General features: G+C 39.4%; 1 protein-coding gene across 20 annotated transcripts in view; it reads right to left on the bottom strand.

Moving 5' to 3' along the window:
- The window catches only part of ARHGEF9 (Cdc42 guanine nucleotide exchange factor 9), a 554493-nt gene that overhangs the window by 74480 nt on the left and 462803 nt on the right, over positions 1 to 17210 (bottom strand). For all 20 annotated transcript variants that reach the window (XM_070366260.1, XM_070366265.1, XM_070366259.1 and 17 more), the window contains one exon: positions 13529 to 13708. In XM_070366260.1, the coding sequence (XP_070222361.1) occupies positions 13529 to 13708 (180 nt within the window). The remainder of the gene's footprint in view (positions 1 to 13528; positions 13709 to 17210) is intronic.

Here is a 17210-nt window from a genome sequence, read left to right as displayed (position 1 = left end):
TGATCTCATTTATTGCATTATTAATTATTGATTGACTCTTTTTTATTTTTTCTAGGTCCTTGGTAAACATTGTTTGCATCTTCTCAATCCTTGCCTCCAGACTATTTATCTGTAACTCCATTTTGTGTTCAAGATTTTGTATCATTTTTACTATCATTATTGTGAACTCTTTTTCAGTAGACTCCCTATCTCCTCCTCTTTTGTTTGGTGTGGTGGGCATTTATCATGTTCCTTTACCTGCTGAATATTTCTCTGCCTTTTCATCTTGTTTAGACTGCTGTGTTTGGGGTGGCCCTTGTGTATGCTGCAAGTTTGTGGTTCCTCTTTGTTATAGAGGTTCCTTCCTGTGGGTGAGGTTGGACAAGTGGCTTGTCAAGGTTTCCTGGTTAGGGAAGCTTGAGTCGGTGTTCTGGTGTGTGGAGCTGTATCTCTTCTCTCTGGAGTGCAATTAAGTGTCCAGTAGTGAATTTTGAGGTCTATGTGTTTGGTGTGACTTTGGACAGCTTGTATATTAATCCTAGGGCTATATTCTTGTGTTGCTGGAGAATTAGTGTGGTATGTCTTGTTCTGGAATTTGTTCACACTTGGGTGGACCTTGGTTTCAGTTCGGGTATGGAGGTTTTTGGATGAGCTCTTTTTGCTTAATGTTCTCTGGAGCCAGGAGTTTTTTGGTGTTCTCAAGTTTTGGATTTAAGCCTCCTGTCTCTGGTTTTCAGTCTTATTCTTACAGTAGCCTCAAGACTTCTCCATCTATACTGCACTGATGGTAAAACATCTAGGTTAATGGAAAAAAGATTCTCCACACTGGGGGACACCCACAGAGGTTTACAGAGTTACATGGAGAACAGAAGAGGGAGGAAGGTGATAAAGGTAACCAGGAGGAGAAGAGGGCAAGTCAAAAGGAGAGAGACGGATCTAGCCAGTAATCAGTTCCCTAACTGTTCTCCACAGCCTGGAATACTGAAAGAGATTCACAGAATTGAGTAGAGAAGAGAAAGGGGAGGGAGGAGATAGAGGTGACGTGGAGGAGAAAAAAGAGAGTCAAAAGGGGGAGAGGGCAATCAAGTCAGTAATCACACTCCTAAGTAAAAATGGGTACTGAAGATTGGATTCTTAAAGGTACAAAATTGATAACAAATACAAAAGCCAAAGATTAAAAATCTAGAGTAGACATTAGACTCTCAAAAATACAATATTAAAAAAAAATCTCAAAAATTATTAAAAATATATATGAAATTTGCTTTAAAAATAAGGTCTTTTTTGCAAGATAATAGTAGATTATAACTATGAAAATTAAAGGAGTAATAAAGGACTTAAAATGAAAAAATTAAAAAATGATAATAGTAAAATATATCTAGGAATTTTTCTGGAGCTGTTGTGGGCAGTGTGGGGTCAGTTCAGTTTCAGATAGTTCCTTGCTCCAGCTTATACTTCTTCTCAAGGTCTATAGGCCCCTTCCAATGTAGTCTGTGCTAACTACAGGGTTTTAATCTGTTGCAATTATCACTTCCAAAGCGGTTCCCTCTGTTTATTTTGGCTTCTTCTATTTGCAACTCTCTTCAGTGTCTACTTTCTGCCCTGACACAGGGGGCGAATGTGGTCACTTATTTAGGCTTACTTGTTCAGTTGTGCTGTAGGGAGGGAAGAACAATGCACACAAATATCACTGGCGTGTATGGGGAGTGCTTGCAGTGTCTGGGCCACAGTGGGTTTGAGCCCACTCACAGTGTGTGTGCTTTCCTGGTCTACACTGCTCAGGCCCAGGTTGCTCTGCAGGGGAACTGTCAAAAGCAGGCCCTGGGTTGCATGCACTTCCAAGGTCTAAGCCGCACAGGCTCAGGTTCTGTGGTACTCCACAAAGGCACAGAATCGGTTGGGCCTGTGTTTTGTGCCCTTCCCAGGTCAGAGCAGCTCAGGCAACCAGTTGTTTGGTGAGTGCACTCTCCCCAGGAGTGTGGTGCATCTTATCGCCTCACCAGTCCCAGCCCCTCGATTTCCTGGGTGCACAGTGGGAGAGCCATCTCAGGTGTGCCGTGTGTCTCTTCTGGGGAGCTGATCTCTGACTGCAACCCTCCTGGTGAATGGCAACCATCCAGGATCCCAGGAAGACTTTGTTACCAACTGCTAGCCTGCTTGCAGATTGGTAGAGGATGCTGTCTCTGGGGCCGAGATTGCCCCTTTCCAGCTCTGGCTGTCACTGGCCTGCCTCTCTGCTTCTGGCAGGGGATGGGCCGGTCCACAGGTGGCTAGCTCTCCTCTGGTATTCGCTCAGTCCTTTATTCTGTGAGCAGGTCTGGCAGTGCTTTAGGTTAGAGCTTTTCATGGGAAAGTTCTCTCTCTCTCTCTCTCTCTCTCTCCTTTCTCTCTCTCTCTCTCTCTCTCTCTCTCTCTCTCTCTCTCGCTGTCTCACAGTTTGGGTTGCTATCTCACCTTAGCTCCCTCAGATTATCCTCAGGGCATTCAGGCCAGGTCCTTACCCTAAGCAATGCAGCCCACACCTCCCTGTTCAGTCCCCGCTTGCTGGTGGCGAATTCGCTGGTTTGGGCTACTTCTCTGCTGGAAGTTGCAGTTAGGCGCATAATCTGTGGGCTTTATTTATTTTTTCCTCCCAGTTATGTTGCCCTCTGAGATTCCAAAACTCCCCATAGACCCACTGGTGAGAGGGTTTCCTGGTGTTTGGAAACTTCTACTCTTTCACATCTCCCTCCTCAGGATGGGTCTCCATCCCTAACTCTTTTGTCTCTCTTTTTATCTTTTATATTTTGTCCTACCTCCTTTTGAAGATAATGGGCTGCATTTCTGGATGCCTGGTGTCCTCTGCCAGTGTTCAGAAGTTATTTTGTGGAATTTGTTCAGCGTTCAAATGATCTTTCAATGAATTTGTGGGGGAGAAAGTTGTCTCCCCATCCTATTCCTCCACCATCTTAGGACCGCCCCCCTCTTTCTTTCTTCCCTTTCCTCTCAACATATTTGTTAGTTTTATTTTCATTGCTTTATTCCCTACCTGGCACCTTGCATTAGTTTTGTTTACCAGTTTGTGCTTGTTAGTTTTATTCTTAACTGCTAAATATAATTTTTGATTTCCTTTGTTCTCTGGATCAGTCTACTGTACTTTATTTTTGTTGGACTATTTTCATTTTGCTCATGGGTGTATATGTATATGTATATATTCCATTATTTGAATTACTACGTACCTGATTTTGTAACTGCCATTTCTCTGGGGTTCATCTTTAGTTTCTTGTTTTTGAATATTTGTTTTACTCTCACTTAATGGCATAATAAACCACTTGTGGAGTCTTCATTTCTGACGAGAGATCAAACCCTGAGACTTTGGACTGGGAGCATTGACTCCAAGACCCTAGAGTACCAGAGAACTAACCCTGCTGCTGCTGCTAAGTTGCTTCAGTCGTGTCCGACTCTGTGCGACCCCATAGACGGAAGCCCACCAGTCTCCCCTGTCCCTGGGATTCTCCAGGCAAGAACACTAACCCTAGGAATATCAAATAGTGAGAACTCCCACAAAGGAAACCACTTGACTATATCACCTGGCATCACCCAACTACCAGTAGCACCTTTGCAGGACGCCTGGTCTAAATAGCAAACAAAATAAAAATACAAACCAAATAATCAGCATACAGGAGTACCACCTCACTCAGCCTTGCCCAGAAGAGGAAAAACAAACAAACAAACAAAAACTGACCACAAATCTCACCCTATAGAAAGCTCACACAAAGCAATGGACCAACCTTAGGAGGGCAGAAACCAAAAGAAAGAAAAAATTCAACCTTCTTCAAGGAAAGAATTCAACTTTCCTTGAAGCCTGGGAAAAGGAGACCCCAAACACAATAACTTAAAAAAAAAAAAGAAAGAAAAGAAAAGGCAGAGAAATACTGCATAAATGAAATAACAAATTAGAAACACAGAAGTCCAAATAAATGAAGAGGAAATATGAAAATTACCTGAAAAATAATTCAAAATAATGATAGTAAAGATGATCAAAAACCTTGAAAACAAAATGGACAAAATGCAAGAATCAATTAACAAAGACCTAGAGGAATTAAAGAATAAACATACAGAGACAAACAACACAATTACTGAAATTAGAAATACTCTAGAAGAAACCAGTAGAAGAATACCTGATTCAGAATAATGAATCAGTGAGCTGGAAGATAAAACGGTGAAAATAACTTCTGAAGAGCAGAATAAAGTAAAAAGAATGAAAAGAGCTGAGGACAGTCTAAGAAAGCTATGGGACCATATCAAATGAGCAACATTTGAACTATAGGGGTCCCAGAAGAATAAGAAGAGAAAAAGAAAGGATATGAGAAAACTTCTGAAGAGATTATAGTTGAAAATTTCCCCAACATGGAAAAGGAAATAGCCAATCAAATCTAACAGGCACAAAGAGTCCCATACAGGATAAACCCAAGGAGAAACATGCCAGGACACATACTAATCAAACTAACAAAGATGAAACACAAAGAAAGAATATTAAAAGCAGCAAGGGAGAAGCAACAAGTAACATACAAGGGAAACCCCATATGCTTAACAGCTGATCTTTCAGCAGAATCTCTGCAGGCCAGAAGGGAATGGCAGGATATATTTAAAGGACTGAAAGGGGAAAATCTGCAACCAAGATTACTGTACCCAACAAGGATCTCATTCAAAATTGATGGAGAAATCAAAAGCTTTTAAGACAAGCAAAAGTTAAGAGAATTCAGTACCAGCAAACAGCTTTACAACAAATGTTAAAGGGACTTATATAATGAAGAAACACAACAGAAGAAAAAAGATCTAAAAAATCAACTACAAATGATTAGAAAATGGCAATAGGGACAAATATATCTATAATTACTTTAAAAGTAAATGGATTAAATGCTCCAACCAAAAGACACAGACTGGCTGAATGGATACAAAACCAAGACCCATATATATGCTGTCTACAAGAAACCCACTTCAGACCTCAAGACACATATAGACTGAAAGTAAGAGGATGGGAAAATATATTCCATGCAAATGGGAAGCAAAAGAAAGCTGGAATAGCAATCCTCATATCAGACAAAATAGACCTTAAAATAAAGGAGATTACAAGAGATAAGGAAGACTACTAGACAATGACCAAGGGGTCAGTGCAAGAGGAAGACATAACAATTGTACATATCTATGCACCCAACATAGGAGCACCTCAAAACATAAGACAAACAATAACAGACATAAAAGGAGAAATTGACAGTAACACAATAATAGGAGGAGACTTTAACAACCTACTCAAACCAATGGACAGATGATCAAAACAGAAAATTAATAAGAAAACACAACTCCTAAATGATACATTAGATGAGATGGATCTCATTGGTATCTTCAGGACATTTCATCCAAATGAAGAAGAATATATCTTCTTCTCAAGTGCACATGGAACATTCTCCAGGATAGACTATATCTTGGTTCACAAATCAAACCTCAATCTGCTAGGTGTCCTGGAACCAAATCCCTGCAATACTGGGGGACAGCTGTATAAAAAACCATACACACTGAGGAAACCAGAAGGGAAAGAGACATGTGTACCCCAATGTTCATCGCAGCACTGTTTATAATAGCCAGGACATGGAAGCAACCTAGATGTCCATCAGCAGATGAATGGATAAGAAAGCTATGGTACATATACACAATGGAGTATTACTCAGCCATTAAAAAGAATACATTTGAATCCGTTCTAATGAGGTGGATGAAACTGGAGCCTATTATACAGAGTGAAGTAAGCCAGAAGGAAAAACACCAATACAGTATACTAACGCATATATATGGAATTTAGAAAGATGGTAACAATAACCCGGTGTACGAGACAGCAAAAGAGACACTGATGTATAGAACAGTCTTATGGACTCTGTGGGAGAGGGAGAGGGTGGGAAGATTTGGGAGAATGACATTGAAACATGTAAAATATCATGTAAGAAACGAGTTGCCAGTTCAGGTTTGATGCACGATACTGGATGCTTGGGGCTAGTGCACTGGGACGACCCAGAGGGATGGTGTGGGGAGGGAGGAGGGAGGAGGGTTCAGGATGGGAACACAGGTATACCTGTGGCTGATTCATTTTGATATTTGGCAAAACTAATACAACTATGTAAAGTTTAAAAATTAAATTAAATTAAAAAAAAACAATTGTATTTCTATATCATAATAACAAACTACAGGAAATTGAAATAAAAATGCAAATTATAAAGCAGCAAAAAATTAATTACTTGGAAATAAATTTTTATAAATAAGATCAAGAACTATACAAATGAAAACTATAAACAATAAGATCAGTCACCCAGTCAGGTCCGACTCTTTGCGACCCCATGAATCGCAGCACGCCAGGCCTCCCTGTCCATCACCAACTCCCGGAGTTCACTCAGACTCATGTCCATCGAGTCAGTGATGCCATCCAGCCATCTCATCCTCTGTCGTCCCCTTCTCCTCTTGCTCCCAATTCCTCTCAGCATCAGAGTCTTTTCCAAAGAGTCAACTCTTCGCATGAGCTGGCCAAAGTACTGGAGTTTCAGCTTTAGCATCATTCCTTCCAAAGAAATCCCAGGGCTGATCTCCTTCAGAATGGACTGGTTGGATCTCCTTGCAGTCCAAGGGACTCTCAAGAATCTTCTCCAACACCACAGTTCAAAAGCATCAATTCTTCGGCACTCAGCCTTCTTCACAGTCCAACTCTCACATCCGTACATGACCACAGGAAAAACCATAGCCTTGACTAGACGAACCTTTGTTGGCAAAGTAATGTCTGCTTTTGAATATGCTATCTAGGTTGTTCATAACTTTCCTTCTGAGGAGTAAGCATCTTTTAATTTCATGGCTGCAGTCTCCATCTGCAGTGATTTTGGAGCCCAGAAAAATGAAGTCAGCCACTGTTTCCACTGTTTCCCCATCTATTTCCCATGAAGTGATGGGACCAGATGCCATGACCTTCATTTTCTGAATGTTGAGCTTTAAGCCAACTTTTTCACTCTCCACTTTCACTTTCATCAAGGGGCTTTTGAGTTCCCCTTCATTTTCTGCCATAAGGGTGGTGTCATCTGCATATCTGAGGTTATTGATATTTCTCCCGGCAATCTTGATTCCAGCTTGTGTTTCTTCCAGTCCAGCGTTTCTCATGATGTACTCTGCATATAAGTTAAATAAACAGGGTGACAATATACAGCCTTGACGTACTCCTTTTCCTATTTGGAAACAGTCTGTTCTTCCATGTCCAGTTCTAACTGTTGCTTCCTCACCTGCATACAGATTTCTCAAGAGGCAGATCAGGTGGTCTGGCATTCCCATCTCTTTCAGAATTTTCCACAGTTTATTGTGATCCACACAGTCAAAGGCTTTGGCATAGTCAATAAAGCAGAAATAGATGTTTTTCTGGAACTCTCTTGCTTTTTCCATGATCCAGCGGATGTTGGCAATTTGATCTCTGGTTCCTCTGCCTTTTCTAAAACCAGCTTGAACATCTGGAAGTTCATGGTTCACATATTGCTGAAGCCTGGCCTGGAGAATTTTGAGCATTACTTTACTAGGATGTGAGATGAGTGCAATTGTGTGGTAGTTTGAGCATTCTTTGGCATTGCCTTTCCTTGGGATTGGAATGAAAACTGACCTTTTCCAGTCCTGTGGCCACTGCTGAGTTTTCCAAATTTGCTGGCATATTGAGTGCAGCATTTTCACAGCATCATCTTTCAGGATTTGGAATAGCTCAAATGCAATTCTATCACCTCCACTAGCTTTCTTCATAGTGATGCTTTCTAAGGCCCACTTGACTTCACATTCCAGGATGTCTGGCTCTAGGTCAGTGATCACACCATCGTGATTATCTGGGTCGTGAAGATCTTTTTTGTACAGTTCTGTGTATTCTTGCCATCTCTTCTTAATATCTTCTGCTTCTGTTCAGTCCATACTATTTCTGTCCTTTATCGAGCCCATCTTTGCATGAAATGTTCCTTTGGTATCTCTAATTTTCTTGAAGTGATCTCTAGTCTTTCCCATTCTGTTGTTTTCCTCTATTTCTTTGCATTGATTGCTGAAGAAGGCTTTCTTATCTCTTCTTGCTATTCTTTGGAACTCTACATTCAGATGCTTATATCTTTCCTTTTCTCCTTTGCTTTTTGCTTCTCTTCTTTTCACAGCTATTTGTAAGGCCTCCTCAGACAGCCATTTTGATTTTGCATTTCTTTTCTATGGGGATAGTCTTGATCCCTGTCTCCTGTACAATGTCACTAACCTCATTCCATAGTTCATCAGGCACTCTATCTATCAGATCTAGGCCCTTAAATCTATTTCTCACTTCCACTGTATAATCCATAAGGGATTTGATTTAGGTCATACCTGAATGGTCTAGTGGTTTTCCCTACTTTCTTCAATTTAAGTCTGAATTTGGCAATAAGGAATTCATGATCTGAGCCACAGTCAGCTCCTGGTCTTGTTTTTGCTGACTGTATAGAGCTTCTCCATCTTTGGCTGCAAAGAATATAATCAATCTGATTTCGGTGTTGACCATCTGGTGATGTCCATGTGTAGAGTCTTATCTTTTGTTGTTGGAAGAGGGTGTTTGTTCTAATCAAATTGCCTGAAGAGTTCTTTTTAGTTGGCATGTTTTTCATAGATCTAAGCAAGCTGATTCTTTTCCCCCTAGTTTTATCCAGAAATAACTGATATACATCACTGTATAAGTTTAAGGTGTACAGCAAGATGGCTTGCTTTACATATATTATGAAATGATAATCACAATGTTTATTTAACTTCCCTCATCTCATATAGATACAATAAAAAGAACAAAATTCTTATTGTGATAAGATAAATATATATATAGAAATACCTAGAGGGGTGTGATGGGGAGGGAGATGGGAGGGAGGTTCAAAAGGGAGGGTATATACGGATTTTCCCTGGTGGCTCAGACGGTAAAGCATCTGCCTACTATGCGGGAGATCTGGGTTCAATCCCTGGGTTGGGAAGATCTCCTCGAGAAGGAAATGGCAACCCACTCTAGTATTCTTGCCTGGAAAATCCCATGGATGGAGGAACCTGGTTAGGCTACAGTCCATGGGTTGCAAAGAGTCGGACACGACTGAGCCACTTCACTCATTCACATGGCTGATTCATGTTGAAGTTTGACAGAAAACAGCAAAGTTCTGTAGCAATTATCCTTCAATAAAAAATAAATCAAAAAATCATCTAAAATAAAATTATTTTGAAGAAAAAAAGTGAATACAAAGGAGATTACCTGCTCTCGAGACCTGCTATGAAGCTAGATTATTCAAGATGATGTGAGAAAAAAGTTGTAGCTATGTATGGTGATGGATGTTAACTAGATTTATTGTGGCAATCATTTCATAACATATAGAAATATTAAATTATTATTCTGTACACCTGAAACTGATATAATGCTATATGAGAATTATATCTCAATTAAAACAACAAGAAAACATAGTGTGGCATTACTATATAAATAGTCATATAGATCCCTGGAACAGAATAGTCTTCTTAAAGATAGAACTACACATATATGATCAACTGATTTCTGACAAAGATGCCAGGTAATTCAATGGGGAAATTAACAAGCTTTCTCAACAAAAGTGCTGGAATGGCTGAATATCCATATGGAAACAAATTAACAAATTTACCTTGATCCTTTTGTCACATTGTATATTAAAAGTTACCTCAAAAATTATCTTAGACCTAAATATAAATATTAAAGCTACATAATATCTATAAGAAAACAGGATAAAAACTTCGTGACTTTGTATTAGGCAAAGATCTCTTAAATAAGAAGCAGAAAACATGAACCATGAAAAAATGATTAACTGAATTGACAAAATTAAAGTTTTATGCCTTTTCAAAGACAATGCTAAGAAGATGAAAAACTAAGCCAAAGACTGAGAAAACCTTTGAAAATCACATATATGACCAAGGACTTGCAAACACAATAAGAAATAACTCTTGAAACTAAATAATATGAAAACAGACAACTCACTTAGTAAACAAGGACAAAAGACAAGGATGCTTCATCAGAGATTTTATACAGATGGTAAATAAGAACATTTAAAAATGCTCAATATCATTAGCAAATGTAAAAATAAACTACAATAAAATGCCACTACATACATATTAGAATGGCTAAAATTAAAAATACTGATAATATCAAGTGCTGACAACCATGCAGAACAACTACAACTCTTATAGATTAGAGTGAGAATGCAAAATGAAAGAGCAACTTTGGAAAACAGTTTGGCAGTATCTTATAAAATTAAATAAGCACCTACAATGCAACCCAGTAATTCCAAACATGGAAGTAACCTAATAAACCACCCAGATGTCCTGGAATGAACTAGTGAATGAGTGGCATATCCACACAAGAGAATATCACTAAACAATAAAAAAAAAAAAAAACTACTAATACATGCACGAATATGGATGGATATCAAAGAAATTAAGTTAAAGGAATACAACATAAAATATCATTATGGTATGATTCCATTTATATGAAATTCTAGAAAAAGCAAAATTATAGTAACAAAAAGCAGATCAGTGTTTGCCAAGAGCCAGAGTGGAAGCAAAGTTTGATAACAAAGGAAAAACATTAGAACCTGATGAAATGATAGAAATGTTCCATAATCTTGATTATGGTGGTAGATGGTGATTGCAGCCATGAAATTAAAAGACGCTTACTCCTTGGAAGTTGTGACCAACCTAGATAGCATATTCAAAAGCAGAAACATTACTTTGCCAACAAAGGTCCGTCTAGTCAAGGCTATGGTTTTTCCAGTAGTCATGTATGGATGTGAGAGTTGGACTGTGAAGAAAGCTGAGCGCCAAAGAATTGATGCTTTGAACTGTGGTGTTGCAGAAGACTCTTGAGATTCCCTTGGACTGCAAGGAGATCCAACCAGTCCATTCTAAAGGAGATCAGTCCTGGGTGTTCTTTGGAAGGAAGGATGCTAAAGCTGAAACTCCAGAACTTTGGCCACCTCATGTGAAGAGTTGACTCTTTGGAAAAGACTCTGATGCTGGGAGGGATTGGGGGCTGGAGGAGAAGGGGACGACAGAGGATGAGATGGCTGGATGGCATCACCGACTCGATGGAAGTGAGTTTGAGTGAACTCCGGGAGTTGGTGATGGACAGGGAGGCCTGGCGTGCTGCAATTCATGGGGTTGCAAAGAGTCGGACATGACTGAGCGACTGAAATGAACTGAACTGAACTGAACTGACACAACTACATGCATTTGTTAAAACCCATCGAATTAAACATTTGGTGAATCTTATTGCTTGTAAATTATACCTAAACAAAGATGATAAAAAATGAAATCCTAAAAAAAAGAAACCTTAGAACTGTAAAGAGAAAACAATCTAATACTTTTAAAAATGTGAATTAATGCATAAAGAAGGATCAGTTAAGTTCAGTTCAGTCTCTCAGTCATGTCCAACTCTTTGCAATCCAATGGACTGCAGCATTAAATGGACTGCAGCATTATTATGGACTGCAATCCCATGAACTGCAGCATTATTAAAGAAGGATAATACACCACGATTAGCTAGCATTTACCCCAGCAATGCAATGCTCATTTAAGATATGAAAATTATTTAATTTAAATCACCATGTTAACATTACAGGGTAAAAGCATAAGATCATTTCAATAGATTAGTGGTTCATTTGACAACATCTGGAGACATTTTCAGTTGTCACAACTGAAAGCGTTGCTACTGACCTCCAGTAGATAGAAAATGCTTAATAGATATTTTGTTAAGCACTCTACAAGGCACAGGGTAGACTCTCATTGAGAGTCAGTATTCCACATTCTACTTTCCCAACTCAATATTATATTTATGATATTCACACACATTTCTATTGGGTACACACATCTAGTCTTGTTATTTCTTACTACATATTAACCCAGAGTAAGCATTCCCCATATGTTTCACATCCATGCCCTGGTGATAAATACCTAAGCTGCATCTAACTGCACTCAATGACATAACACTGCCATGTTTTCAACAGCCTTGTAAATGTTCCCTTTCTCATGGACCTCTGAGAATTTCTCTGGGATATATTCTCACAAATGAAACCAGTAAGTAGTAAACATGCTTAACTTTGATAAATACTACCCAGGTGTTTTATGGAATGACTGAATCAGTTTAAAGCTGTAAAAAAAAAAAAAAAAAAAAAAAGCACTTAACTTATTAGGCCTGAGACTGCTATCCCTAAAAAGGCCTACTTGAAAGGTTGGCCCTTGGCTGGCATCTTGGAATTTGGATCTCAAGAGGGTTCTCACCATTCCCTGACAAGAATGGCTCACTCTGCCTAAACTATTTGTATGAACATTGTGGTTTATGCTGAAGACCTGCTTTCCTTCTGTGAGTCTGGAATTTTGGTACACACTAGACATGGAGTGCCTACATGACCAGTCTGCCATAGACATCTTGGGCACTGAGTCCTTAATAATTTTCCCTGGTAGACAACATTTCACATGTGCTGTCATAACTCATTGTAAAGGGAATTAATTACACCCTGTGTAACTCCACTGGGAGAGGACTCTGAAAATTTATACCTGGTTTCCTTCAGACTTTGTCCTATATACCTTTTCCTTTTGGTGATTTTGCTTTGTATCCTTTAGTTATATTAAATCATAACCATGAGTATGACTATATGCTGAGTCCTGGGATTTCCAGCAAATCACTGAACATAGGGGTTGCCTTAAGGCTATCGCCTCAACAGAAATTCCCACAGTCAAAGTAGGAAAATTTGTAAGAAGACTTACTTTCAGCTGCATACTTCCATGTGTCATTTGAATTTTATACCACATGAATGTGTCATCTTTTTAAAAATAAGTACTTTATAAAAAGGGAGAGAAAAGTTGTCAAAACTAGGTTACCTGTGAATAAGATCCTAAAGGACATTAGAGAACCATAGAAGTATAAAGTGAAACCTTCTTAAATCCACGTGAAAAAGCCCAAAGAAGGTAAGGAACTTACCCAGTTACTGAGACAGTCATTATATTTATGACTTGCATCCTCACTTTCCTGTTTCTAGTGTTCCTTTCTCTTAAGTCACGTGGCCCTTTTTCCTACACAAGTCACTTCCCCTACCACAGTGTTCTCCCCTAAATGCCTTGCAGGGGTCCACTTTCATGGTGACCACAGTCTTTCCTATTTCTCAGACTCCTGGAATATGTGAATATGTTCAGAGTCCCTCCCAAAATGTTGGGTCCCATGGGAACTGAGCCCAATAGGAACGAAAAAGAGAAGTTGAAGAAAAATCCTACTGGTAACTATCTGGAAGAGGAGAAAAAGAGAGGGGAACAGTAAAGAAAGAGAGTCCTTGGTCAAGTCATCATATCTTTCCAAGTTCTCATGCTGTAGCAAGGGGGTGAACATCAAGGTCAGAGAGGAATCCATCCACTACTGTGGGACAAAGCAGCTGAGCAGACCAGATAGCTCAGAGACTCCTTACATGGATTCCAAATGTCTCTCAAAACCCTCCCCAAAGGGGAAGATGCTTACGTGCTCCAGGAAGCAGGGTCCTATCTCGCTGAGATGGGGGTCATCATTGTTGTACTGTTTCTCCAGGTCTCTTACAAAGCCCATCTGAAACCTGTAGATGTCTTCAATGTTCCCAAAGATCACCTTCAGTTGCTCATCACTGAACATGTCCCTTCTCTTCCGGCATTGCTTCAGGTAGCCCTGCAGACAAAGTAAAAGTCCAGGATGAGGATGCCCTTCATTCCTTGAGGGTTTTACCACTTAAGCATTTGGGAGCCTTATTTCAGTTCCATGATGTAAACAGGGTATAATTATTTCTATTTTTCATACAAGAAAATTGGGTTTAAAGAAAGAAGTCACTCGATAAGTGAATAATTAGGAAAGCTGGATCTTAAGGAAAGGTCTCCAGAGTGCAAAGATTCCAGAGCATAGAGCTTTGTCCACAATTCTCTATGACAAGGACCCCCAAAAGTGAAAGGACTCTTTCTTAGAATCTGGTTAAGCACAAATAATTTCACTCGCTTTAGTAGCTATTGGGTTAGCTGAATTGATTCACAACTCTAATGGTCTATTTCTTGTAGGACCAGTCCAAAGGCTCTGGTAGGAAAACTTCCCAAAAAGGAACAGACAAAACCAAACCATTCTTAAAGTGAATGTTGTAGTCATCTGAGTAGCTGGTCAGGAGAGGTTGTTTGGATGAGCTTAGTGAGCAAGCCCACAGGTGCCCAGGCATGGTGTTTTCAACAGGGTAAGTGTTTAGGACACATTTGTGAATAAATGGATGAGTTAATACAGCTAGCCACTGATGAAAAACGAATCAATGAAAGAAATTCTTAGTCTGATAAGAGAACTGAGATAACACAATCAGACTCAGAACACATTGTAAGTCAGGGCAAAGGAAACAAACAAACAAACAAACACAGTTTTCCATTCTGAACCTCCCAGTGTACATTTTTAACTAATAGTAATGGTCTTCATTAGAAATCATTAGCATGTAAAAAGCCCGGTGAGAATGAATTATGCCCACTTGCTTTTATCTAAAAGCTAAATGTGATTTTTATAACATCCGTTGAACCCCTAATGAGGAGCATTATGGTGAATGACTTATCACTTCTGGCCCTATCTAACTCCATTTTGTCTCCTCTAACACAGTTTGCAATGAAGGCATCTAGGCTACTCCAGGAAGATTCTCATCCCTGGTTTCAATGCCCTTTACCAACTCCTACCAAAATCTCACTTCTCTTTTATCTTCTTACCCTCCAATTCAGCCATTAATGAGTGTCTTTTAACAATTTGCAAATTAATAGTTTGTGCCTGTGTTGACATTTATTTAATTAATGTCTTATGCCCTCCCTGACTACTATGCTCAAGATGTCCTACATTCATTTATATACAATTCCTGACCAAGAGGAAGACACTTTCTACTCCCAGAATATCCTTTTAGCTTCACTCTCTTTACTAAAGTGGATTCCGAAATTCTGCTTCCCTCAAAAACTTTCTTTCACTAATAGGAAGACAGGTAATAAATTCCTGAAGGTTCCTCTCTGCCTAATATGTAACTCCTAGTTTCCTTATCTCTATTTTCCTCCCTTCTCTCCCTACTCTCTCGTTTTCACTCTTAACACCTTTGGAAGTGTCTTAGCTACAGTAGAGCAAGAAAATCAGTGAGCATATCATCTGGCAGGAACTTTTCCATCTTGACATTAGGCAAGGGGCAAAGACCGACTCACCTCTGCTCCCACTTTTTCACCCTAAAGTAGGCTTGTGAGTATAACTGGAAAAAAATGGTAACAATGTTACATTAGCATGTCACTTCTGAGTTGGTAGTAAGTACTAGTGAGTGACAGGAAACAGAAGAAGTCAGCCTGGACAGCTCATTCATCCCCTGATAAGCCAGCTCATGAAATACTTAATAGTTTTGTTTACTGCTCCCATTTGCAACATCTCAGGGAACTGACAAATTACCATCAAATCCTTAAAAGTGCAGCAAGGATGCTATATCTTAACATGAGTATGGAATACAACAGAAATGGGGGAAAAAGGAAAAAGTGGGGTCTGAAAAAGAAAGAGACAGAGATGTCAGAATGGCTTCCTAACTCCCCCAATATGCTATTCATTATCTTTGTCAAGGATACCATTTTTTTTATATTACATTATATAGAAAGGGAATGTGCTGTAACAAGGGAATATAAGGTTATATATTAGGAGAAATGTAACTACCCATAGGATGGTAGGGCCCTAGACTGTACTGTCAACTGTTTTTCTTTAAAGCTAATGCTAGATTATAAATAAATATATTATGGTGCATTTAGCTTAATGGAATATCACACAGCCATTAAAGTCAGAAAGGCTATCTTGTAACATGGAGATGTGTTTATGGTATAAAGTTAAGAAGTAGAATACAAAATGGTGTCACTGTGTCTTTATGATTAAAAATAAGAAAAAAGTCTTTGCCAGAGAATACAAAGAAAATACAGCCTCAAGAAGATTGCCTTGAACACAATATTATCAAGCAAAGGAGGAGAATCCAATGTCTTCTTAAATTCTCCAGCCCTAGTGTTTAAGACACATGACTTGCCAAAATAATAGATAGAAACTGCTCTTATTGGGCTTCCCAGGTGACTCTAGAGGTAAAGAACCTGTCTATCAGCGCAGGGGACATAAGAAACATGGGTTCGATCCCTGAGTTGGGAAGATCCCCTGGAGGAGGGCATGGCAACCCACTCCAGTATTCTTGCCTGGAGAATCCCATGGACAGAGGAGCTTGATGGGCTATGGTCCATAGGGTCACAAAGAGTCGGACATGACTGAAGCGACTTGGCATACACATGTCCTTATGAAGGAAATTAAAAAAGGGACATAAGGATATGGGAGTAGCCAGAGAACCCTTAAATGTCATCCTTAGCCCTATTTCACCCAACTGCCTAGGCTTCTGAGGGGACAAAGGCCAGGAGAGTTGACTAGTTCTCTGGAGTCTTGATTTTATTTTTCACTACCTTCTTTGGCTGACTTAGTGACTTTTATCAAATTTTCCACAAAAACAATGAACAGCACTTTGATTAGGGGTCAGTCAATCTTTGTTTCTTCTCATCTATTCATTTTTAAGGACGTATAAGTTTAAGATGAGTTGGTAGTGGAATATGACTTTCAAAAAAAAGAAACCTAATGCCATTTTAATTTAGGGATAAAGGGAAAACAGACTGAGAAGGTGAAATGAGAGAAGTAATAGAAAGGCAATCACACTACTTCAGGGGAGCATCATTCAGTTCTGAGCCCTGTTTTCAGAGAAACATGAAAAAAAGGATACAGAGCCAGAAGGAAATAGACAGGGCAGAGGGGGGCCTGAAAACAACACCATGAATAATGGTGGAATGCCAGGGTTGTTTGTCCTAGAGAACAGAAGTTGCAGAGGACTTCTGAAGGCTTGTCACAGGGCAAAGGGAGCAGAAGGGGTCTATGGATCTTACTGTCAAGCATGCTTTGAACACCTTCTAGCTCCATCTGAATGGTAAGAGAAAATAAGGTGATGTGGCAGCAGGTGTGAACTAACTGAACAAAAGTAGTTTCTGAGAGCCTCACCTTTCTTAGGAGTAAAGTGAGCATGAATGTGAAGGCAGTACTGTGGGAGTTATCAAATCAATCACAATCAGCATGAATTAGCCCTGCTATTGCCATGGTAATAGGCAAAGAAGGTTGACTATTA

Source organism: Bos mutus, chromosome X, assembly GCF_027580195.1.
Source record: "Bos mutus isolate GX-2022 chromosome X, NWIPB_WYAK_1.1, whole genome shotgun sequence".
NCBI lineage: Eukaryota > Metazoa > Chordata > Mammalia > Artiodactyla > Bovidae > Bos > Bos mutus.
The sequence above is the reverse complement of the archived record's forward strand: the minus strand, read 5'-3'. Positions and strand labels throughout refer to the sequence as shown.